The following is a 27308-nucleotide window of genomic DNA, read 5'->3' as shown; positions in this document are numbered from 1 at the left end:
GTATGGTAGCTCACACTATCAGTTTAGAAAATTATTAGACTTTATTTTAAAGCAGCACTATGTAACTTTCCTCTTCTACCCCGGATTTGAAAATTTGTGTCAGATCCTGTGTCTAGGTCAGACATGACCTTTGACCTTTTGACACGATCTAAATGTATCAATAGAAGAGCAGGGAGACAAAATACAACCACCCAAATTGCATGTTCTATTGTATTAACATACTCTACATTTTATTAATTTAAAAAAAAAGTTACAGGGGGGGGGCGGGGAATTACTCACAAGTCGACCCATAAAAATGATAACCTGACTACGCCAACTGGAAGTAGCTTGCTTCACACATTTGTTTCGCATCCTACTTCCATCTGGGACCTCGGTAAATACCGCCCCTACAGTGGTGGAAAAAGTACTCAAATGTTTTAATCAAGTAAAAGTAGCAATACTGAAATGTAGAAATACTCCGTTACAAGTAAAAGTCTGGAATTCAAAATTTACTTCAGTAAAAGTACAAAAGTATTGGTATCAAAATGTACTTAAAGTACCAAAAGTAAAAGTACTAAAATGTTTGAAAATAGCAGATCTACAAGCTCACAACGCGTCGCGATGCGACGCATTGTGAGCTTGTAGATCGGCTATTTTCAAATAGCCTTGGTATCAAATAGGGCTAAAGTGGTTAATGTATGTTTTATAATGTAATAATTTATATCTGCAAAGTAACTAGTAACTAAAGTTTTCAAATAATTGTAGTGGAGTAAAAGTACAATATTTGCCTCTGAGATGTAGTGGAGTAGAAGTAAAAGTATTGGAAATTGGAAGTACTCAAGTAAAGTACAAATACCTCAAATGTGTACGTAAGTACAGTACTTAAGTAATTGTACTTAGTTACTTTCCACCACTGTGCCCCTATCTGGCGGAGTCAGGTTATAAAAATGTCCCAGCGGCCCATTATTTTGGGGGAAACATTGCTGTATGAATCCACTCCTTAGCGTGACCTTCCTCCTTGTCATGTGGTGTCACAGTGTGAAGTGTCGGGCCACCAGGCTGTGCTCGGAGGCGGAGGCGGGGCTGAGGCAGGTCCTACAGGACCCGCTGCACGTCCACGCCCAGTGGAGTCACATGGTCTCCCAGGTCCTGGCAGCTTCCGCCGAGGTCAGCGAGTTCTCACACATCGCCATGCTGGTGCAGAACATCGAGGTAAACACACATATTTTCTGCTATTTTCTGCTATTTTCAAACATTTTTGTACTTTTACTTTTGGTACTTTAAGTACATGTTGATACTTTTGTACTTTTACTCGAGTAAATTTTGAATTCTGGAATTTTACTTGTAACAGAGTATTTCTATATTGCAGTATTGGTACTTTTACTTAAGTAAAGAATTTGAGTACTTTTTCCACCACTGCGTGCGCACACACACACACACACACACACACACACACACACACACACACACACACACACACACACACACACACACACACACACACACACACACACACACACACACACACACACACACACACAGTGCTCCTGCGTCTCTTTTTCTTATTCATTCATCCCTGTAAAATGTCTTTCTTTTCTTGCCATTTCCTTCCTTTCTATCTTTCTTTTGTCTCTTGGCATTTTTCTTTATTTAGTTCCCGTCTTTCTTTGTCTCGAAGCAATCTTCATGAATGATGATTTTTGCCCTCGTGTCCATGGTCCATGTTTAATATTTCATTTAGTTCAGAGATAAATACATGTATCATGGAGATGCTTGTCAGACTGCCATGAAGTTTATAGGGAGCAGTGGACACCGGAGTCTCCAGTCAATGAATCAATCAGTCAGATCAAATATTCACCGTTCTTACCGGTGATGGACATGGTACTAAATCCCAGCACATGAGTCAAATAAATTAACATAACATAACACTTGAGTAATATTTGACCAGGAGTATCTATACTTTGACATGGCAGTTGCTCAGTCAAGACTGAAGTAGCCTGCCCTCGAGGATGTCACTGGTAGGCGTGTTTCTGAACTGTCCACAGCCCTCCTCTGAGACACAGACTGAGTAGACACAAATGGTACCGTATTATCATGAGCATTAGTGAGGACCAAGTATATGAAGATTGAAAATGTGGTGAAGTCGTCCTTAAAGTATTCAAAAACACATGCTTTATAAAATACTTAGGTATTCAAAAGGATACATTTAATGTTTTGTTTTAATATTAATGCATTGCTGTATTGATTTTCCAGAAATCTTCAACAAATGATAATAGTGAAAATAGCAGATCTACAGCGATACAATGCGTTCTGAGCTTGTAGATCGGCTATTTTCACTATATCTAAAATACGGCGATTAATTCACTATGTACTTTTTTCCTTCCCTAGAAATGTAGTTGAGTCAAAAGTACAATATGTGACTTTTGAAATGCGTAAAAGTAACCAAAAATACAAATACTCAAGTTTAAAGTACTCAAAAAATACAGTACAGTACTCGTTGTGTAAATGTACTTCTTTGTTACTGTCCACCGCTGGCTCTTTCCCTCCAGCAGTGCATACAGAGTACCCATTGTAGACTCAACCATTTTAAAAATGTATTTCCATACCTACTTTCATTAACATTTTAATAGAGGTTTTGGGGCTGCAGGGGTTTTTGCGATAGCTTTATGATGTTCTTATCGTCGCTGCTTGTGTAATTCATGTGAAATATGAGCAATAATGTGTAATGTGCAATTATGTGTAAATTGTGGTTACGAGTTGCTGCAGTACGTGCTGCATTGTTTATATGTTTTTTTTATGACTGTTAGAGTGGAGGCAGCTTCAGTAAATATGCAGCATTCGAGTCCGAGACACGTTTAAAGACAATAAAGTGTATCGTATAAGGGCCGGGCACACTTTTACCTTGAATACAATTAATGAACAATATTTTTTAAATATTTAATTAAGACCAGGAACGCATCTGTGTAATTTTTTTAGATTTCTTTGGCTATTCAAAAATAGCAGATACACAAGCTCATAGTGCGGCACCGAGTGCCGCGCTACGAGCTTGTAGATCTACAATTTTTAAAAAATCATGGAAAATTGGTGCAAATCTTTGAATATAATGTGTATATTTTTAAAGCGAACATTTGTAACTCAAATCTTTGCTTCTGGGGGATTCTACAAATAAATGTCTTCTAAATCCTAACAGTTTTCTGAAAAACGTATGTTGCTATAATATCAGTGGTGCTCAAACTTTTTCATGTCAAGGACCCCCAGAATTATATGTATCTGGCCGCGGACCCCCTTCTCAAAATATTAATTCCAGGGACCCCCATGAAGCAAAGATTTGAGTTAAAAAAAAATCGCTTTAAATATATTCAAAGATTTCCACACATTTTCATGATTTTTCAAAAATAGCAGATCTACAAGCTCATAGCATTGCACTCGGTGCCGCGCTGTGAGCTTGTAGATCTGCTGTTTTTTTAATAGCCAAAGAAATCTTAAAATGATACAAGATGCCTTATTTTCACAATTTTTGTACACCACCATTGTTCAACGAAGTATAAACAGGTTGAAGTGGTTAATCAGACTATTCGATTTACTCTATTATAAAAAAATCTTGTTATTACTATAATATCTATAATGTTTTTGAGTCAATTAGTTGATATGAGAAAAAAAAATACTTCTTGATTTTAAGTAAGCTATATTGAAATCATCCATAGTTCTTTCCACAGTCCTCACTTTGTGTTCTTCTTGCCCACTTCCCCCATGGCCCGCTAACTAAAACAGATTACCAAGAAAAAAATCTGAAAACATGATAGGAATGCATTAGTAAGTAACACTGTCCCATAGACTCCTCAGAAATCAAATAATGGTGCCGAGCTTGACCTGACCTCCGCTGTAATTGGTAGGAATACAAAAAAAAAACAGAGCTGTGGGTTCCTACGTAATTCAATAAGATAGTGAAATCGCATCAGGTCGTTGCTTCCAGGGCTCTGTGAAAATCTAATTCAGGCTCCCGCTATTGCTGGTACCGGCCCTGCAGACACAGATGGTCAGACAGACCGAGAGACAGCACACCCGAGTCCTCTGCACATCTCCCTCACCGCAAAGTTCTGGAAATTAACCCATTAAGACCGGGAACGCATCTGTGTGTCATTTTTAGATTTCTTTGGCTATTAAAAATATAGCATATATACAAGCTCATAGCGCCGCATCTGCTATCTTTTGAAAAAAACATAGTGAAAATATGTGCAAATCTTTGAATATATATATATATGTTTTTTTAAAGCAATTTTTTTTTACTCAAATCTTTGCTTCTGGGGCGTCCCTGGAACAACATATTTTGATATGGGGGTCCGCGGCCAAATGCATATCATTTTGTGGGGGTCCTTGACATGAGAAAAGTTTGAGGACCACTGATATTATGGAAACATATTTTTTTTCAAAAAACTGTTAGGATTTAGAAGATCATTTGTAGAATCCCCCAGAAGCAAAGATTTGAGTTAAAAATGTTTGCTTTAAAAATATATATATATTCAAAGACTTGCACAAAATGGTAAAGATTTTTCTAAAATAGCAGATCTACAAGCTCATGGCGCGGCACTCGGCCATGAGCTTGTATGTCTGCTATTTTTGAATAGCCCAAAGAAATCTTAAAAATGACACAGATGCTTTCCCGGTCTTAAAGGGTTAATAAAACACTGGCCCACGGTGTGAAATGTGAACGCCGTCCCCCCCCCCACCACGCAAACCTGAGTTACTGTTTCTCTTTCATGTTTGCAGTTGCACTCGCAAGGAATTTGTCTTTGAGGCTGAGGCAAAAGTTTCCGTGCCGAATTACGGCAATATTAACCCATGAAGACCGGGAACGCATCTGTGGGATTTTTACGATTTCTTTGGCTATTCAAAAATAGCAGATCTACAAGCTCATAGCCCGGCACCGAGTGACGCGCGGCACCGAGTGACGCGCTATGAGCTTATTTTTTTATTGTGGAAAATGTGTGCAAATCTTTTTTTAACTCAAATCTTTGCTTCTGGGGATTCTACGAATGTTTTCTAAAATAGTTTTTTGAAAAAACATACGTTTCTATATCGGTGGTTCTCAAACGTATTCATAATTATCAACGACCCCCAAAATTATATGTATTTGGCCACGGACCAACCATCTCAAAATATTTTGTTCCAGGGACCCCCCAGTAGCAAGGTTTTGAGTTAAAAATGTTAGCTTTAAAATAATATATATGTTCACAGATTTGCACACTTTAGTGTAGTGCGGCACTCGGTGCTTGTATATCTGCTATTTTTGCTATTTTTGAATAGCCAAAGTATCAAATTATGCTTTTTTTTTTGCTCAAATCAAAAAATGACACAGATGCGTTCCCGGTCTTAATGGGTTAAAAATATACAGTTTTACTAAGTTCTCAAAGAATATAAGTAAGTAAGCCTTGTGATAGGAGCCTATCTCCTGTTTTTGTAGCGTGCAAGCACATCCCCTGGACATGATGCTAGAATTGTCGCAGGGACTTACCCCCAATCCAACCCTTGATGCTGAGTGCCAAGAATGGGAGGCGTGGGGTCCCATTTCTATAATAATAAACTTTATTTGTATAGCACCTTTTCATGACATGAAATGCAGCTCAAAGTGCTTTACAGAGCAAGAATACAATTACAGAAAAAAGTCTTTGGTATGACCCGGCCTGGGGGATTTGACCCAGGGCGGACACTCTCACCACTGAGCTGGTTCTCAAAGATAGCAGTAAAGAACTAGATATAGCGGGTATGGGCGAGGGGGAAAAAAAGTTGATACTTTTTTTGGAGATAGTCAGTCTGCAAGCTCACAACCTGACGCATTGCGACTGGTGGTTTTGACAATTCTTTTACATTTCTTAACACATTGAATGCCAGTCGCGTAGATCTACGCGAACCGCCGATTCCCATTGAAATTGCCCCAGGTGCACTTTCCGAATTTTTTTGATCCATTTCCGTTTCCGGTTTCCGGTCGGAAACAGAATTATTCGGGTTCCGTTTTTTTCGATCGTATCCGCTTCCTGTCTGGGATCCTGTTTAAAACTCGATTTTCTCGGTTGTTGTTTTTCTCCTCGCTGATCACTGTTTAGCGTTGATCTGCTGTATCTTCAAGATGGCGGCACGGATTTGGAAACTGTTTTCGCTGGCCGTTTCTCACAGATCCGCTGTGTGTTTAGAACCAAATGAACGTGCACTTTTAACTTATTTAGCGAGGTCTGTGGCGACATGAAAAAAACAAAAAAACAACAATAAAACGCTGGCACTGGTGAGTACATTATGAGATTAAACTCTGGCATGGAATGTGTTAATAAACTAAATTTATATTCGATTTTTTTATAATCAACTAAACCAATTAGTCTGTGTTATACAGTACTTTGTTATACAATGGTGGGGTGCAACGCGAAGCGACGAGCTGTGAGCTTGTAAATTGTCTATTCTTATTTTATTTTTAGTAATACAAATTTAGTAATTTTTCATTTGTCGCAATTGAGGCAAAAGTTTGAAATAATCGCCCAGCCCTCAGATGCTGTGATGGACTGTGATCGCCGTGCGTCGATTTCTGCAACAGGCTGAATTTCTTGAGCTACAAGAGTAGCGTTCTCTCTAATCATTTATTCATGTCACGTTTGTTCCTAAAACACAAACCACTGTTTGTGTTTATCCTCCCCCTTGTTCGCTATGCTCCTCTTAACCCATTGAGACCGGGAACGCATCTGTGTCATTTTAGATTTCTTTCGGCTATTTTTAAATCGTGAAAATGTGTGCAAATCTTTGAATATATATATATATTTTTAAAGTGAACGTTTTAAACTCTCATCTTTGCTTCTGGGGGGTCCCTAGAACAACATATTTTGAGATGGGGGGGGGGGGGGGGGGTCCGTGGCCAAATACATATCATTTTGGGGTCCTTGACATGAAAAAGTTTGAAAACCACTGATATACTGTATAGCCACTTGTTTAAAAAAAAAAAGAAAACTGTTAGGATTTAGAAGACATTTGTAGAATCCCCCAGAAGCAAAGATTTGAGTTAAACATTTTCGCTTAAAAAAATAAATATATATATTCAAAGATTTGAACGCATTTTCACGATTACCTTCTACAAGCTTGTGATGAGCTTGTATATCTGCTATTTTTGAATAGCCCAAAGAAATCTAATAATGACACACAGATGCGTTCCCGGTCTTAATGGCTTAAGTAGTACTGACACACTTTTGGTATCTGCGATCTGTTGTTTTGTTTTGTTCTCCTTTACCTTCGCAAGATTTCCCCGCTGTACGCTCCCCTTTCATCATCTCTGACTCACTTTACAATGTTTTGGTTGTTTTTCTTTGTTGTTTTTTTTAGTTTAGTGTTTTTCATTTTCAGTTACATGATAGAGAGAGAGAGAAATGAAATGAACTGTTAGGATCTGCTGTATTGACAAACAAAGATATCGTCTATATCGGTTGTAAACCTTGTATGTCCAAAACTGTTACTTGTCAGGACATGGGAAAAAGAACCCGTGTCCCAATGGGTCCAACCTTGTATCTCCATATTTTAACTTATGTTTTTCCATAAATTAAAAGTAGGGTAAGTGATATTGTTTTTGTTAAAATAAGTGTTAAATAGCTCATATTCTTCTAGTATTTTCATTGATTTTTTACATTTTATGACAAAAACTAACAAAACAGACAAACAGCTCAGCTCAGACACGTTGCAAAAAGAAAAAAGAATGGACACGGATACAAATATAGACTCCACATACCTACATCGGACCATAAAGTACAGCATTATATTACATTGTTTGGTGCTTGACAGTCTGTAGATGGGTGAATAACTACACCAAGAACAAAACAATTACAGTGTTAATATCCACAACGACAGAAAAAAATATAATGTATAAAAAAACAAGGATTGGCGATTATACATCAAGGTTAGTGATAGTCTCTCTCTTCAATCTTACATTTAAGACAGAGATAGTGATAGGTTAGGGTTCATTTTATGGCGAAGGCTAGGTGAGATCTGTAATCGGTGATGGTTCTTAGCTGAATCAACCAGGCTCTATTACACACAGAAAGTCTCTTTGCATTTTCAAATATTTCACACCAAACCTCGTCTGCAATTTCAACCCCAAGATCTCTGTCCCATTTCCTCTTAGTATCCTGGGTGTTAACAGTTGCATTGGGTCTTAACAGGCCATAGAGAATGCTAATAAAACCCCTTGTAAAATCAGTGCTCTCTCAATTGGATAGGTACCTATATTAGTCGATAGTGTTGTGCGCCTGAGAATGAAATCCCTCACCTGTAAAATCTGAAAACATTATTGCGAGATAGACCATATTCTTTGTTGTATTTGACCAAACGACATGAGTATAGGAAAAGAGCTCTATATTCTGATTGTACTCATTGCTATAGAATAGAGTGTTTGTTCAATAACAGGAGTCTCCCTGTCTCTCCTTCTCTTTAGTAAACAGAAAATGCATTTTCAGGTCGGCATACCTATTTTATCCAATCAAGAGAGAGAACTTGCTCAGAATACAGATTACACAAGTGAAATTGGAAGTGATGGCACTACTAATTGAGCAGACAAAATTGCACCTGGAACACTACAGAATTGAAGCTGATAAATGGGTACTATTTCCTGATTGGCTGACATTTTTCAACCCACCTGAACATGTATTTTCTGTTTAATGTTTATTAAAGAGCTGGAGAGACGGGGAGACCTCTGTTCGTGAACAAACACTATAACAATGAGTACTATCAGAAAATAGTGCTTTAACCTTCTAACAAAAAAAAACATTTTGTTTTAACCCCAAAAAATATCACTTACCCTACTTCATCATACAAGAAGTGCTATTTTCATACAAGTAGTGAAAATTGCAGATCTACAAGCTCACAACGTGTCGCATCGCGAGTTTCACTATTTTATTTAAGTGTTTTTAAATTTAAATAATAAAGAAACAGTTTTGGACGTACGATGTTTCCACCCGACAGTGACGATATAGCCAAACATCGTGCACACCGTCAAAGAGCAATACGCCCAGAGCCACGTACGCCCACACACACACACACACACACACACACACACACACACACACACACACACACACACACACACACACACACACACACACACACACACACACACACACACACACACACACACACACACACACACACACACACACACACACACACACACACACACACACACAGGGCCAAACACTCAACCTCCTCCCACAGACTACAAATTAACCCATTAAGGTCTGAGACCAATTTTTAACCTATGTTTCTATAAGTGGAGCTCAAACTTTTTCATGTCAAGGACCCCCAAAATGATATATATTTGGCCACGGACCCCCATCTCAAAATATTTTGTTCCAGGGACCCCCCAGAAGCAAAGATTTGAGTTACAAATGTTTGCTTTAAAAAAATATATATATTCAAAGATTTGCAAAAATTTCCAAGATTTTTCTAAAATAGCAGAGTGCAACGCTACAAGCTTGTAGATCTGCTATTTTTGAATAGCCAAAGAAATCTTAAAATGACACGGATGCGTTCCCGGTCTTAATGGGTTAAGACACCCAAGTAAACAAATCAAAGGCGGTAGCTTTCGGGGGAACAACAGACATTTATTTGTTCCCATCAATCTGTCGCGCTGAGGGTTTTACAACAGTAAATGGCTGGGCCAGGCCTCATTTCCATAATAATTGTATTTCTCGCTCTCGCTCTCTCTCTCCTCACTCAACTCCGCACTTCTCAATTTCACCACAGTTCAAAGGGCTCTGTTGACTGAAGCGAGATTAAAATATTAAAGACGCCACTGCTATTCCTAATGACCAAATTTATACAGTAAGCTCGGCGCATTAACTTCCGTTTCTCTCTTCCCTTCCTCTTCTCAAACAGAGACTGACTGATATATTACAATTACAATTTAGGCATTTAGCAGACGCTCTTAATCCAGAGTGATTTACAGTAAGCATGGTAAACGCGAGGTAATCCATCAAATGCATAGAAATGGAAGTTCATGGAGTTAAACAGGATCCAAGGCCTCTTGTTTACAGACGACACAGCCATACGATACCACAGTCTCTTCGAAATGTTTTCCAATGTTACAGAAACATCAGACAGAACCATCTGGCATAAGTCATGCTCTATTCTCAACCTCATGCTTTCTTTCTCTCTCTCTCTCTCTCTGCTGTCTATAGCAGTGGTTTTCAACCCTTTTCATATCAAGGTCCATTATTTGTTCGGCATTTGAGCCACGGAACCACCATTTGATGAGATTTAGACTCTCAGACCCAAGAATAATATACTTAGAATATTTTGAAAACGTTGGATACGATTTTGTCCATGCTGTGTTGATGTTGGTACCATAGGGGAGAGAACAGGCAAATGTTGATCAAAATAACAATTCTTCTACAGTACATTATCTAATTGTGTAGACTTATTCTAAAGTTATGCAGATGTTTAACAATAATTTAACTCTTGAGAGAGAGTTAAAGATCTATCCTATAAGGGTCCATTTGGTTACCAACTCTCCATCATTTAGCTGTGGACCACCTAGAACCCCCTCAAGGACCACTGGTGGTCCCCGGACCACTGGTTGAGAGCTAGAGACTGATCAGGATATGACTACCATGCAGACATATCCTGGTCACTCGTTGTCATGTTCTTTTTTTTGTCACTTAGGTTTGCTTTCTTGACCACAATGTAAAGAATGCGATTTAGATAGTGTCACAGCTGGCTCTGGGCCATGACAAATATTGGGGAGGAGACCAGGGTGAAGGTAAAGCAAATATATACTTATTAAACAAGGCCTAAGGACAAACAACTAAAGAAAGGTGAACAGAACATCGTACGGATCCTATGAGGTGTGGAGTCAGTGAATCAGTGGTGTGGATGTGTGGAGCATAGTGTGGTGTGAGGTGTGTGGATGGAAAGTAACAAACATAATAATCATGGGCATGGAGAATGGGGGGGTTTGAGCTGGTGGCGACAGGTCTGTTCTCCTCAGGATCTCACAGAGACTGGCAAGGGCAGGGCTTTTATAGCCTCCTGGAGGCACCGTGCCCAGGTGCTCTCCAATGAGCCATCAGCCCAGGAGGCCACACCCTGATATACAAGCTCGTAGCGTGGCACCAAGTGCCGCGCTACAAGCTTGTAGATCTGCTATTTTTGAAAAATCGTGAAAATGTGTGCAAATCTTTGAATATAAATATTTTTAAAGCTAACATTTTTAACTGAAATCTTTGCTTCTGGGGGGTCCCTGGAACAAAATATTTTGATGGGAGTCCGCGGCCAAATACATATAATTTTGGGGGTCCTTGACATGAAAAAGATTGAGCACCACTGATATAGAAACATACGTTTTTTCAGAATACTGTTGGGATTTAGGAGACATGTAAATCGGCTTCAGGTCTTAATGGGTTAAACATAATATGCTAGGTTCATTGTTTACCTGGAATCATATAGTTTCAATGCACAGATTGTTATTTCGATAGTATATCGTTTTTTTTAGAAAGATGCTATAGGTTCTTGGTTTACCTGGGATCCTAGTTTCTTGAGGCACTACACCGTCTCTCTGCATTCTCTGTACTGTATGTGAGTACCTTGCATGTCGTCTCTTGTCGGATGGAAACCTCATATATCCAAAACTGTTACTTTTCATGATCCAAAAATTCAAAAGCATCAAAAGTAGCAGACGTTAGCTTGTAGATCTGCTACTTTTGATGCTTTTGTGTGACGCTGTAGTATGATCAAGTAGGGCGTTAACTCATTCACTGCCAGACTTATTTCTGGCTGCGCTTACCCACTGCCAGCGATTTTTCGATTTTCTTACCTTTTTCAAGTAGTCACAGCATATCTCCACTATGATCGATCCCCTGATGGTTGCTAATCACTGAGGGTTATACTGTGTGGTTTCACAAATGTCAACGAGGTCATCGCGACCTCGTTGACATTAATTGTCCGCCTTTGAAAATAGCATGTCTTGACCAAAAATACATAGTGAAAAAAAAAGTACACAGGATCCGAGCTACAGGATTTTTAAGTAATAAGTTAACCAAGAGGTGAATGGAGCAGCAAATCTTCGGATCACGATATCTTGGGTTCTGTGTGAGGAAAACGAAAACGAAAACAAATTAAAATAAATTAAATTACGTTTTTTACGTCCTTGGCAGCATTGGTAATTGGAAATAATTACGTTTTTTACGTCCTTGGCTAGTGAATGACTTAATATACGAAAAAACACAAAGTTAGAATATGGAGATAAGAGGTATCTGCCCGACGGCGACAATACATTTTAAATCTCTCTGGATAAGAGTGTCTGCTAAATACCTTGTGTGTGTGTGTGTGTGTGTGTGTGTGTGTGTGTGTGTGTGCACGTGTGTGTGTTTCAGAGGCTGCTGAAGCACAGCGTGCAGCTGCAGGAGCGCCTGAGCCTGCTGCAGGTCAAAGGTGAGCTGCTGAGCGCCGTGTTCGGCCCGGAGCGGAGCGAGGGCCTCCAGGGAGAGCTGGGCTCCTCCGTCAGGAACCGAGAGCTGCTGCACGGCCAGCTGCTGCAGAGGAAGAGCATGCTGCAGGTAAGGGGGAGGGAGGGAGGGGCGGACCTGGGGGCTGCCACAATGATGTCACTTTACTTGACGATTGATTGTCACACGAATGATTGCGATTAACCCATTAAGGCCGGGAAAGCTGTCATTTTAGATTGTAACCGCTTTAACCATTATCTCATACTTTGGCTATAAAAAAATAGCAGATCTATGAGTTTGTAGATCTGCTATTCTTTTTTTTAAATGAACATTTGTAACTCTAATCTTTGCTTCTTGGGGATTCTACAAATGTCTTCTAAATCCTAACGGTATTCTGAACAAGCTTATGTTGCTATAATCAGTGGTTCTCAAACTTTTTTATGTCAAGGACCCCCAAAATTATGTATTTGGCGGACCCACATCTCAAAATAAGTTGTTCCAGGGACCCCCCAGATGCAAAGGTTTGAGTTACAAATGTTCGCTTTAAAAATATATATATATTCCAAGATTTGCACACATTTTCACGACTTTTCAAAAATAGCAAGCTCATAGCACTCGGTGCCGCGCTATGAGCTTGTAGAGCTGCTATTTTTGAGTAGCCAAAATAATGGTTTAAGTGGTTAAAATCTAAAATGACAGATGCTTCCCTGGTCTTAATGGGTTAACGATTTTAATTGTGTTTTTGGTATCGTACATTGGAACATATGAATGGAAATTTAATTTCCGTTTGCCTTTTTAGGCTTCGTAATCAAAAAAATGCACAGGTCAGATATGACAAATAACATAAGTCTACAAAGACATTACTGACATATTTAATGATTTTATACTTTAAAATGTTAAAAAGTAGCGGTAATAGCTGATCTACAAGTTAGTAAGCTTATAGATCTGCTATTTCTGCAAAAAACTAAATTGGTGGTGGGGGGAATAGAAAATCTTCATTGAACATTTTTGAAAATGATTTTTTTTTTACATTGGAAACGATTATGAAGATTAAACAAAATCATTACGATTAGGCGATTATGTAATAATTGTGACAGGCCAAGCTGCAGGTAGGAGGAAGGCAGGGAGGAGGGAGGGAGAGAGGGAAAAGAGGGGTGTGTGGACCAGTCGGTGCACATACCTCGATCCGCATGGACGCTACTCTATTGCAACGTCCTGGCTTCAGGCGTGACCAATGAACTTTGACACGCGTCGTGTCACAGCAGAGTTCATTTTGAGAGCAACGTTTTGTTTGAGGTTGGCTCATAGTCTTTTGAATAAAGTTACATTTTACTAAGCACAAAATACCTTGTCTTTGTTCTACTGGGTCTCTTCATGTCACTTGTCACAGTCGTTTTTATTAGTTTTTTTTTTTATGATTCAATGTTTATTCGTTTTTTGTTATACACAGAAATTAGAATATAAACAAAAGGAGTGTTAAACATCAGAAGCATACATACGAATAGACAACAAAAGCAACAAAAGCAATACAATACAATACAATAAATCAAATTAAGAAGAACAAAACAAAACAAAACAAAAAACAACAATGCCAAGTGATCCTGGGTATTTCCTTTACATACATTATATTCAATGAGGTAAAAGGGGGAAAAAAGAATAATCGTATGTTGCGCTACCACCACATCTCAAGTCTTGTTAGCAATGTACATTATATATCCTCCCCACTTACGGATGTATTTATCCAATCTGTCAGACCTCCTATAGGTTATCTGCTCATAAGCAGCAACTTTGCCAATCTCTACAAACCATTCTTGGAATGAAGGACTCCCAGCATCCTTCCAACCCCTCATCAGAACCTGTCTACCGATCATGATAGCAGTCAGGATGAAACCCACATAATCACAGTGGGCAACCTGCTTTGGGTCACCCAGTATGTAAAGCCTGGGGCAGAAGGGAAAATCAACCTTTGTCATTTCTAAGATACAGTTATGTATTTGCTTCCAAAACCTCTCAATTACGGGACAGTCCCAAAGAGCGTGAACTAGGGTGCCCACCGATGATGGGTCCTTGCACTTCCAACACTCAGCTGTGTCCTTAAGACCAAGTCTGTGCAACCGTGAGGGTGTCCAATAGAAGCGGTTGTGAATTTTAAATTGAATCAACCTGATTCTGATATCTGTAGACATTTTTGTTGAATTTTTGCAGATTCCATCCCACTCCTCCACTTCGATATCTAGGTTCAAGTCCTTCTCCCATAGTGTTTTCAACACATTAGGTACCTTGGTATTTTCCATAAATATCTTAGAATAGTAAAATGAGGCCTCGTGCCCTGTACCAAACACCATGGTGGTGCCCTTCAACAGTTCAGAATATTGAGGCAGAGTTCTAGGTGAACCAAATACTCCACATAATAAGTGTCTCAGTTGCAAATATTGCCAAAATGTAGATCTGGGTAGGTCAAATTCTGTAACTAGATCATCAAATGATTTAAGAGAATCTTCTTTGTATAAGTCACCCAATGTAAGAATCCCTTTATTAACCCATTCCTTCCATAAAAATGGAGTTTTGTTAATGTGTAATTTAGGATTCCGCCAAATGCTCGATTCTGAGTTAAGGTATGGGTTTGTATTGAAAATTTGACATATTTTTTTCCATGTGTCTTGTAAATGGGAAATGACAGGGTGCGCTTGAGCTCGGGGAGACTTTTTTGTGGATAAACAGGTAAGAGGTGGAAGAGGGGAAAGAGCCAATTGTTCAATCTGATACCAGGGCGGTGCTCTCTCAGGAGGGAGAGCCCAATGAGCCAGGTGTCTTGTGCTAAAGGCGTAGTGATAGAACAATAATTTGGGAAGTCCCAGCCCCCCTCTTTCCACTGGGAGTTGAAGTTTGTCTAATCGCATCCGAGCACGTTTCCCATTCCATAAGAACTTTGTACAGATTCTATCAAACTGCTTGAAGTACTTCCTAGGGATGTTGACAGGGAGAGACTGGAGAAGATAATTTAACTTAGGCACACAGTTCATCTTTAACACATTAACTTTGCCCCACAAGGATAAAAACAGTGTAGACCACCTATCAGTATCCAAGGAAATCTTCCTTAATAGAGGATCAAAGTTTCTCTCCACTATCTCGTTCATTTTACTGGGAAAGAGAATGCCTAAATACTTTAGCCCCTCTCGAGGCCATTGAAATGACCCCTCCTGAAATAAAGATCTAGGGCAATAGGAAGTCAACGCCAGAGCCTCCGACTTCGCCCAGTTCACTTTATAGCCCGATAGTTTTGAGAAAGAGTCAATCGTTTTAAGTATTGCTGGGATAGAAGTGGCAGGCTCCGACACTGTCAGCAAAATATCGTCCGCGTACAACATAGTCTTGTGTTCATAATCCCCAATCCTAACCCCCGTAAAACTAGTATTTTGGCGTAAAGCTGCCGCTAACGGCTCTAGCGCGAGACAGAAGAGGGCTGGAGAAAGCCCGGAACCCTGGCGTGTCCCTCTACCCAGTGTGAAGTATGAGGAGATGATCCCATTCGTCTGTACCGCAGCCTCAGGTTTATCATACAAGACCTCTAGCCATCTAATAAAATTTGGACCGAATCCAAATGTCTTAAGTGTATGAAACATGTATCTCCACTCCACTCGGTCGAACGCTTTTTCCGCGTCAAGCGACAACGCGGCGACCGGGGAGTTCTCATTACGGACCTCCCACATAATATCCAGGAAACGTCTTATATTGTCAGAGGAGGATCTTTTACGAATGAAGCCCACCTGGTCAGGGTGAATGAGATGTGTGATTATTTTATCTATCCTGTTGGCCATGATCTTAGAGAGAATCTTGCAGTCTGTCGAGATCAAACTAATTGGACGATAGCTCTTACAATTACATGGGTCTTTGTCCTTTTTGAGAATAAGTGTAATAATGGCTTGTGATAATGAGGGTGGCAAAGTGCCTACTCTAAAAGATTCTGTGAACATCTTCTGCATGAGGGGCATTAGATCTGTTGCATAACATTTAAAAAATTCAGCAGTGAAGCCGTCCTGACCAGGGGACTTGCCTGATGGCATCTTTCTAATCGCATCGTATATCTCCTCCTCTGTGATAGGGCCTTCAAGGGAGTCTTTTTGTTTTTTGTTCAACTTAGGAAGGTTTAAGTCATCTAGAAATGTAATCATCTCCTCATCTCCCGCTGTGCACTGTGAAGTATATAAATCAATATAAAACTCTTTAAACACCTTATTAATATCCTTAGGGTTCGTCACAGGCCCCTCTGGAGAGTGCACCGCTGTGATGCTTGAGTTGGACTGTTTCTGCTTGATATATCTAGCCAATAATTTACCTGCCTTATCTCCTGACTCAAAATATGTTTGTCTAGCCCTTAACAAAAGAAATTCAACCTTTTTGGAGAGTAAAGAGTTATATTCATACTTAAGTCGTGTTAATTCTCTCAAGTTATCAAGGGACATGTGTTTTTTCAGCCCAGACTCAGCTTCTTTCACTTTTTTCTCCAATTCTGTGAGCTGTAACTTATTTTGCTTTTTCTTATGTGATGCAAATTGAATAATATAACCCCTGATGACCGCCTTCATCGCTTCCCATGCTATGCCAGCAGATGGCGCTGTGGGAACATTAATTTCAATGTATGTCTTAATTTGTGTCCTCAAATCCTCCCTAAACACCAGGTCCTGTAATAAGGATGAATTGAGTCTCCATCTGTTTGTTCTGGCCATTTCATAACCAGGGAGCATATCTAGTGTCACCTGTGCATGATCTGAGATCAATATATTTCCTATTGAGCAGGACAAGATAGCAGGAAGTAGGGAGTTTGAAATAAGAAACATATCGATTCTTGAAAAACTTCTATGAGCATTTGAATAGAAAGTGTAGTCTCTGCCCGTGGGATTCAGCAATCTCCAAACATCATTAAGCCCCAGAGATGTGCACATCTCTTTAACCATAAGAGTGGATTTAGATTCTCTGCCATGTGAGGAACCACTTTTATCAAGCAGTCTATCCAAAACCATATTACAGTCCCCTGCAAGAATTATCGGGAAATCACCAATATTCTGTAATCTGTTCTCCAGATCTAAAAAGAAGGCTGGGTCATCAATATTAGGGGCGTAAATATTGGCAAGTATTATCGTCTGACCCTGAATCTCTGCTAAAACAATGATCAGTCTACCCTCTTCATCTGATACTTCTCTAATAAGTTTAAATTGCACCCGTTTACTAACCAAAATTGCCACTCCTTTACTCTTGCTAGATCCTTCACTGAAGAACACATGTCCCACCCATCCTCTACCCAGCTTTTCAGACTCTATTTTAGACATATGAGTCTCTTGTAAGAAAATCACATGGTAATTGTTAGCCTTTAAACTGCCCATAACCTTCTTCCTTTTGATTGGGCTGCCCAATCCATTAACGTTCCATGTGGCGTAGCGCAACCTATTATCTCTATCCGTAGCCATTAGTGTTTGTAGAGACAAATATAAAAGAATGTGTGGCCACATTGTTAATAGTAAACCCCAGGTACGTTGGCATTGAACACAAACAAAAATAAAAATACATATACAACTGTGGCCTCTTCAGGTCAAATCCAAAAAAGACCCGGCACCAGCTCACAACAACTAACATAAAGCTTACAAGGTCCATGACCCGCAAGTGGAGTGCCCAATCTGCATCAGGCAACACTGGCTGTTTACAGTCATTATCTCAACTAATTCCAAGTCAAACCCATTCAAAGGGAGTTAAGTATACCTATATCAAACATGAACATCCATATAAAAACAAACTACTTGTCACCCCCCCCCCCCCGCACACATCCATATATTACCTGCATATGCAATATTTACACCTATACACAAAGTAGCAAAATGTATCAAATTGTTATGCATTGCATTCTATTAATATACCATTCCTTTCTGACATACACAAGTGGGGGAGGAACCCCAAGCAGCATATTACTTTAACTTCAAAACCGTACCAACGAGAGGAAAAATAAAAATAAAAATAAAAAAGATAGGTGTCGCTGTATTATAATATTCTTACACTAACCAACCTGAGCAGAACCTATCCCATCATAAATTCCAAAGTCTAACTAGCCCTAAATTATCATCAGTCCCTGTCACTTTGTAAACTATTTAGCAGCGTAGAAGAGCCCTCGCTCTGCTACCGGAACATTTCAATCTAATAAAGCTAAGGGTTAAACATATGACGCTTTTACTCTATAAACCATAAAGCAAAACAACGAAAACAAAGTGCATACATAAACAGAGTGGCACTGTCAATGTGACTGTGAGAATAATAAAAACAAAAAGGAGAATGCCGTTTGTAAAATATTTGAAAATTAGACCACCTGTTCATTTGCATTCTTATCATAGCGCCCATATCCTCTATTAATTAGGCCCAATTCCCCCCCCCCCCCCCCGATATACACAAATGGGGGAGGAAACCCAAGAAGCATTTTACTATACATTCAAAACCTTACCAATGAAGCGAAGAAAAATAATTAAAATAAAAAGGATAGGTGTAACTGTATTAAATTATTCTTACATCAACCAACCTGAGCAGAACCTATCCCATCATAAATTCCCCAAGTTTTACTAACCCTAAATTATCATCAGTCCCTGTCACTTTATGAATTATTAGCAGCGCATAAGAGCCCCTGCTCTGCTACCAGAACATTTCCAATCTAATAGAGCTAAAGATTAAGCATATGACTCTTTTACTCTATAAACAAAACAACAAAAACAAAGTGCATACATAAACAGAGTGGCACCATCAATGTGACTGTTAGGATAATAAAACAGAAAGAATAATGCTGTTTGTAAAATATTGAAAATTAAACCAACTGATCATTTGCATTCTTATCATAGCGCCCATATCCTCTAATTAATAAGGTCCAATTCCACCCCCCCCCACCCCAACCCGGAGAATCTAGTGTGAGAGTATAATCAGCATTGTCCTGATATTATTAGAGTTGTGTGAGGAACGGATAGAGGGGCAAAGAAAAAGCAGGCGAGACAGATAGGGGGGGAGGGGGAGAGAGGGAGAGAGGGAGAGAAAGGAGAGGGGAGAGAGAGAGAGAGAGAGGGAAAAAAAAAAAAGGCAACGGTTTTACGGAGGCGGAAAAGCCTTATATGGAGGAGGAGAAAGAGAGTACGCAAAATCACCACTTCTGTATGAAGTCCATCGCACTCTGGGGGTCGCTGAAGGTCTTAGTGGTTCCGTCGTCCATGTCTACGCGTAGGATAGCAGGATACATGAGGCGAAACTTCTTTTTACGTTCGTGTAAGAGTTTTTTGCATTGCTTGAAGCTCTCGCGTTTCAGCTGGGTTTCCCGGGAGTAGTCCGCGAAGATCATCACTTGTTTACCTTTCCACTCGATCCGTCGTTTCTCTCTGGCGGCTCGTAGAATCGCCTGAACATCCTTGTACCGCAGAAAGTTCGCTATGATGGTTCTGGATCCCCCCGTAGCCGTAGATGCGGAGTTCCCCGCACGGGCTCCACGGATCCTGTGAACTCTCTGCAACTCGTAGCCAAGGGGAGGCGGGTTACCCAGGGTCGTTGTTAGGAAGTGGTTTAGGAACCCAATTGGGTCATCTTTCTCCACTTTTTCATCGAATCCGACAAATCTCAAATTACAACGTCTGGCCCTATCCTCCATCATGGCAATTCTGTCGCGCAATGCCTCCCAGTCTTCCATTGTGACTGTGGGGGTTTGCTTCTGCTCCGCCATGGCGTCCTCAACTCCACTAACGCGTTCTTCAATCTCCGTCACTCGGGTCACAATGGAAGATATTTTTGTCTCAACAGATGCAATAGATTTCTTAATAGTTTTTAAGTCCTTCATTTCTGTTTGGATCTTCTGTAGCATATCAAAAAGAGTTTTGTTCGTAATTGCCCCAGCCGTTTCGTCCTCAAACTCACTTGTTGATTCCTTGTCAGCCATGTTTGGACGCGGTGTCGACAAAGACCTTCGCTTTTCCACTTTTTTCTGGCTTGATGTCGCTCTCCTCTGCATGCTATCGCTACTACTTGAATTACTTAACGGTAAAATCACTAATGTATGGAAAGTTAACTTGGAAATATATATATTTTAAGGATTAATCCAGCCGTGTTACCGGAGCTCCAGATTCAGGCAGCCATCCTGGTGCTTGCGTCACGTGACTCCGTCGTTTTTATTAGTTGACGAAATTGTCAATATATTCAGTCATTGTTTTAGTCATCATAGCTTAATTGTTATTTAGTTTTCGTCCGTGAAAAAAGGTAGTCTGCAAAAAGTGTTCCTTCATAGTTTTAGTTGACAAAATTAACACTGTGTCACAGCAAAACAATAATGAAAATGAGTCCAAGGCACTCTTCTTTAACCCATTAAAACCGGGAACGCATATGTATCTGCATTTTTAGATTTCTTTGGCTATTCAAAAATGGCAGATCTACAAGCTCATGCTACGAGCTTGTAGATCTGCTATTTTAGAAAAATCGTGAAAATGTGTGCAAATCTTTGAATAGGCCTATATATTTTGAACATTTGTAACTCAAATCTTTGCTTCTGGTGTGGTCCCTGGAACAACATATTTTTAGATGGGGGGGGGGGTGGTCGGTGGACAAATACATATAATTTTGGGGGTCCTTGACATGAAAAAGGTTTGAGAACCACTGATGTATAGCAACATACATTTAAAAAAAAATGATTTAGAAGACATTGTAGAATCCCCAGAAGCAAAGATATGAGTTACAAATGTGTGCTTTAAAAAAAATATATATATATATATATTAAGCCTGCAGCGGTTCACAAAATTCACGGTTCCGTTCAATTCAATATTTTGGTGTCACGGTTCGATTTTTTCCCCCAAAATGTGTAATGTATTCAGCATTTTGTTTTAACATTGAACAATACCCATATTCTAAGGCAGGGGGTCCTTGAGGGGGTTCCAGGGATTCCGCAGAAGAATGTGTTAATATGGCATCAAAATCAGTTTAACCTTTTTAACCCTATAGAATATAAAATAACCAATCTACAAGCTCAGCTTGTAGATCTGCTATTTTCCAAAAATCTAACCAATTTGAAAATGTTTGAATCTTTTTTAAACATTCTATCTTATCATTCTATCTAACAAAAATCTTGTATGTCAATAGCACAAAATATTTTCAGATGGGGGTCCACTGCCAAATACATTAATTTGAGGGTTCCTGATATGAAAAGGTTTGAGAACCACTGTTCCATGGTGTGCAGTTACAGTCAAGTAGCTCTTGACGTCCAGGCATCTGTAGTCAGAGCAACATCCCGGTCATAATTAACTGCAAAACCAAAGTGGCTCCAAACGCCAGATCTGCTGGGTAGTGGAGGGTCTTCTATTTCTGGTCTCTCTGTGGCATTAGCCACTATTGCAACAGGTTAACTTAGCGTAGCATTCAGCGTGTCTTCTCTTTCGGCGTGACTTTTTATTAGTTTACTCTGTGTGGGGGGAGCAGGGGGGAGGAGCAGGCAACTCTAGGTTGCATAGTTGAGCGCAGATCCATTGAGACTAGTAAGGTTGAGCAGAGAGCGCATCGTCTGACGTTGATTAAAAAAAAAAGTATATTGATATTGTTTGGTTCGTAGCGCGTACCGAACCGAGACCCTCGTATCGAACTGTTCAATACGAATGCATGTATCGTTGCAGGCTTATTTTTTAATATATATATATATATATATATATATATATATATATATATATATTATGTGGTTGTTTTTTTTTGTGGTTTTTTTACTGAAGATTTGCACAAATTTTCACGTTCTTTCAAAAAAAAATGGCCAAAGAAATCAAAAGATTACACCGATGCATTCAAAAAGCTTTTCATGTCAGGCTATCTATTTTGACACGCTCCTATCAATTTTAGGGGCATTTTATAGAGCCCGACCAATGCAGGATTTTTGGGTCCGACGCCAATGTTATTTGGAAGTAAAAAAGAATCCTGCCAATTATTTTTCATTCTTGCATGGAGTTAAATGCTTTAGAAAAAAGGATTTATCTTCTGCCCATCTCTGGCTTTGCTTATCACCTAATTTATATCTGCGATAGGCTGATGTTGGCTGATAGCAGCCCTCCAGTATAATGGTTTTACTATAAATATCGTCTCTCTCGGGTGGAAACCTCATGTCCAAAACTGTAACTCTTCAGGATTCAAATTCAAAAGTAGCAAAAGTAATAGATCTGCAAGCTCAAGCTCTACAAGCTCGAGCTTGCAGATCTGCTACTTTTGATCCTTGCGCGTGACACTGTAGTATGATCAAGTAGGTTATTCATTTACGGAAAAACTCAAAAAGTTAGAATATGGAGTTAAGAGGTTTCTGTCCGACAGCAACGATATCCACTATCCGTGGCCATTGCCGTTACAGCCAGAGGGTTTTAGCTACACAATAAAATCATCGTTATCATTTCACAGTCAACAACTAGAACATCAAAACCTATAAGTAAGGAGCTCTTATCCATAGCGCCTTACAAAGTTCAAGAGCAGAATAAAATGACATGAACCTCACAACGCGACATCCTGGGTACATCCAGTGCCACCGTTCTTACCGTTTACGCTGATATGTTTAGAGCTGTAGAGGCCACGACGAGGACCCGGATGTAAACAAAGGGTGTCTGTGCGATGGTCGAGGATTGGACTGGATTCACATCCGTCCATTCCATTTTACAGGTTCCGCGGATCATTCCTAATTTGCGTTAGAGCGCCCCATGTGGAAAAAAATGAATAATTAAATAAAAAAATGAACACACGAGGATCTACGGTTATGGCACTCGATGGGTGTATTTGCAAAACCTCATGTTTGGCACTCAATGTGTTAAGTCAGGGGTCTTCAACGTTTTCAGGCCAAGGACCCCCTAGCTGAGAGAGAGATGAAGCAGGGACCACCTACTCTATATTGTATAAAATTGTGTTTCAGATTACTTTTTTTTTTTAACTTAGTCTGCTCTTTTTTCCCTCTACACCTATAGCCTCTTTGCCAAAAATAGCCGATTTAGCCATAGCGAATTAGCCAAGCTCTCAGAGCTTGTAGATCTGCTATTTTCGGCTAATGTTCCCCTCAGAAAAATAATTCTAGGGTTCAAGTGGTTAATGTAAAAAAAACGGAATCCTATCACACAAAGATTTGGCGGACCCCCTGTAGTAGCTCTGAGGACCCCTAGGGGTCGCGGACCCCCTGATGAAGACCCCTGTGTTAAGTAAAACATTTGAGTACTTTTTCCACCACTGCTAGTCAGATGAATTAAAGTTCTCAGTCGCCATTACTGAATTCAGTCATTTTGAAAGCATGTTGGTATAAATGGTCGCGTAAATAGAAGTCCAGACAGGGAATCCTCGAGGGCTGGAGCAGCTACACGAGTTCCCTGTGTCGATCTGATTGCTTTGTCGAGAGCCTTGCAAAGGGACCTGTAGCCACTTGTAACTTTATCTCTGTGGCAGACATGGGATGAAGAGCTCAGCGGAGGCTTTGAAACCTTTTGTGATGATGTGGAATGGAAAGTGTCTGAAGTGACTCAATGCCCACAGGGGGCTCCAGGCCCCGGAAGAGTTCTTTTTTATCTGAGGCTGTCACAGCCCAAAAGTAAAAAAAAGTCAATTCATTTAAAACGAAACAAATGTGCATTTAATATATAAATGCTACGCTGTTAATTTCAGTGTAGCAATCGCCCTTTAACTTTGAAAGGAGATGACCATTCACTAAAGGAAAAACAACGGGATCGGCAGGTTTTTGGTTGATGCTGTTTATATACTTTAGCATCAAATTATCCCATTCAATCCGGGGACACATTTCTGTCATTTTAGATTTATTTGGCTATTCAAAAATAGCAGATCTACAAGCTCAAGCTATGAGCTTGTAGATCTGCTATTTTTTTTTTATCGTGAAAATCTTTGAATATATATATTCTTTAAAGCCAACAATTACAGTAACAGTAACTCAAATCTTTGTTTCTGGGGGTCCCTGGAACAACATATTTTACAAATGTTCGCTTTAAAAAATATATTTATTTAAAGATTTGCACACATTTCCGTGATTAATAATAGATAATGGTAAGACTGGATGCAATTAATATATTATTATCATCTTGTTTTTCTATAGAGTACAGAAGTCCTGACGTCACTCGTTCATCCCCTGGGTCGTAAAGTAATTTCTCTATGGAGAATAACATTGGGTCAACTTAGAATCGTCTCATATAAGAATTGTGGTCCAAAAATAAACTAACTGTCTCGGCGATATTGTCAGGGAGGTGGCTCTGTATCGTTTATGATAGTCAGTCACTCATATTTTAAACAGTCTGTTTCTGGCGAAAATGTAACTAATTTGTCGGAAGTAACATTATCGTTTTCTCACCGTCAGTTGATGCTTCATATCCATAAGAGTCAAACCCCCGGGATCAATTTGTTTATTTTTGGAACACAGTTCTTATTTGACGCGATATTAAACACGTCTATGGGAATTCAGAAGGGTGAGGGGAAACCGTGACCCAGGTAGGAAGCGTAAATTACGTCAGACTTGGGTGCTCTATTGTATTGTTCTTAGCACAGTCTTGCAGCCACGCCAACATTTCACTGTTTGTACCTGTATGAGAGAGTGACAAATAAAAAGCCCTCTTGAATGTCGCTGACCCAGAGCCTTATCCTTCCAGCCACCTGCAAAGAACAAGGCTCTGACTTTAAAGTCTCTCCCCCTCCTCTCTCTCTCTCTCTCTTTAGGGGTTGATCTCCCGGACCAAAGACTTTGGCGATGCCCACGAGTCGATCCGCTCCAAGCTGTCGGTCCTCAGGGAGCGCCTGTTGACCGCCAGCAGCCTCCAGCCTGACATCCTGGCCAAGAAGAGCCAGGCAGACCAGCTCAGGGTAAGCTATTTAAGCTATTTAACCCATTTAGACCGGGAAATAATCATTTTTAGATTTCTTGGCCTATTCAAAAATAGCAGATTAACAAGCTCATAGCGCGGCACCGAGTGTATATATAACTCAAATCTTTGCTTCTTGGGATTCTACAAATGTCTTCTAAATCCTTTCTGAAACACTCATGTTGCTATAATATCAGTGGTTCTCAAACTTTTTTTCATGTCAAGGACCCCCAAAATGATATGTATTTGGCTGTGGCTCAAAATATTTTATTCCTAACAAGCAAAGATTTGAGTATAACAAAAATTTGCTTTAAAAATATATATATTCAAAGATTTGCACACATTTTCAAGATTTAAAAAAAAATAGCAGATCTATCTGTACAAGCTCAAAGCGCGGCATCATGCCGCTCCACGCTATGAGCTTGTATATCGGCTATTTTTGAATAGCCAAAGTATAAAATAATGGTTAAGTGGTTACAATCTAAAATGACACAGATGCGTTCCCCGGTCTTAATGGGTTAAAATACATTCTACCCCGCCCCGGGAGTGTTTATTTAAAATTCACACTGCTGGCCTGGACCTCCCAACCTTTCCAGTCCACAACAACCCTGCCTTGCTAACCTGTTAGGCTCACCGTTGGCTCCCTCTTGTGTCCCACAGGTGATCCAGAAGGACCTGGAAGACTGCGAGGCTCACATCACAGCCCTGGAGACCCTGGTCTCCTCCAGCCCCACCAACGGGCCCCAGTTTGAGTCGCTCTACGCCGACTGGAGGCTCCTCTACAAGGCGTTTAGGGTAAGAGAGCAACTCGATCTTTGTCCACATTTTTGAATCCTTCAGACCAGGGCAAGAATTTTCACGGAGGCCATGAAGGGTCAATCAAAGAATGATCTGTCCTGAGGCCTATGGTGGCCTTGATGCCCCGCACTGCCCCAGCTGATTTGTGTGTTTTCTCCTGTGCCTCTTACCCAGTGGTGGAAAAAGTGCTCAAATGTTTTACTTAAGTAAAAGTATCAATACTGCAATGTAGAAGTAGTCTGTTACAAGTAAAAGTTCGGAATTCAACATTTACTTGAGTAAAAGTACAAAAGTATTGGTATCAAAATGTACTTAAAGTACCAAAAGTACCAAAAGCGATGCGACGCGTTGTGAGCTTGTAGATCGGCTATTTTCAAATAGCCTAGGTAAAAAAAAAGGGCTAAAGTGGTTAATTTATTATTTACATTACATTATTATAATTTTATAATGTAATAGTTCATATCTGCAAAGTAACTATTAACTAAAGTTTTCAAATAATTGTAGTGGATTAAAAGTACAATATTTGCCTCTGAGATGTAGTGGAGTAGAAGTAAAAGTATAGATAATTGGACATACTCTACTACTCTAATATACTCTAATACTTACTTTCAAGGACCGAGTTGGTCGGAAGGAGAGACACAGGGAAACCTTTGTGGGTTTTAAAATATTGTTCTCTTTTTTTTTCTTTTTTTTTTTTTTTCTTTTGTTGCAAATAATGATTTAACAGATAACAAAAATAAAGGTGCTCAAAATAAACAAATCAAAACTAAATAACTAAACAGAAAACAGGACTGAACAACACAACTAAACTGAAAACTGAACTAACCAGATTGACACAGGAGGTGGACATAGGGACGGGTCAGACCACTGTTAATACAAAAGGGGGAAAAGACAAAGACTACCATGGACACACACTCTAAGAACCCCTGCCCCGCCCCATAGTGCAGAGGGACTGTGGTGCAGTCCAATTTCTCCAGATTAGCTGTAGATCTGGAGCAGCTGATCCCCATTGCTTTGGCCAGCCCATCATGTCCATATATGTCAGTCAGCAACCTCCCACAGCACTGGTAACTCAAAGAAAACTCAGTCTAATCAAATGCAAATAAAATCATAGAAAAACAAACAATAAATTATGTCATTTCAACTTGTTAATAATGTCCAACTTAAAATAAACACACTAAATATATAAACCAAAAGGAAG

General features: G+C 39.7%; 1 protein-coding gene across 1 annotated transcript in view; it reads left to right on the top strand.

Annotated features, from left to right (window-relative positions):
- Positions 1 to 27308, top strand: part of syne3 (spectrin repeat containing, nuclear envelope family member 3) — a 107173-nt gene that overhangs the window by 35937 nt on the left and 43928 nt on the right. Inside the window, exons 8-11 of the mRNA XM_080413241.1 lie at positions 1017 to 1191; positions 12372 to 12554; positions 25167 to 25310; positions 25970 to 26104. Coding sequence (XP_080269367.1) covers positions 1017 to 1191; positions 12372 to 12554; positions 25167 to 25310; positions 25970 to 26104 — 637 coding nt within the window. The remainder of the gene's footprint in view (positions 1 to 1016; positions 1192 to 12371; positions 12555 to 25166; positions 25311 to 25969; positions 26105 to 27308) is intronic.

This window comes from Gymnoscopelus braueri, assembly GCF_963280865.1.
Source record: "Gymnoscopelus braueri genome assembly, chromosome: 19".
NCBI classification, from domain to species: domain Eukaryota; kingdom Metazoa; phylum Chordata; class Actinopteri; order Myctophiformes; family Myctophidae; genus Gymnoscopelus; species Gymnoscopelus braueri.
The sequence above is the reverse complement of the archived record's forward strand: the minus strand, read 5'-3'. Positions and strand labels throughout refer to the sequence as shown.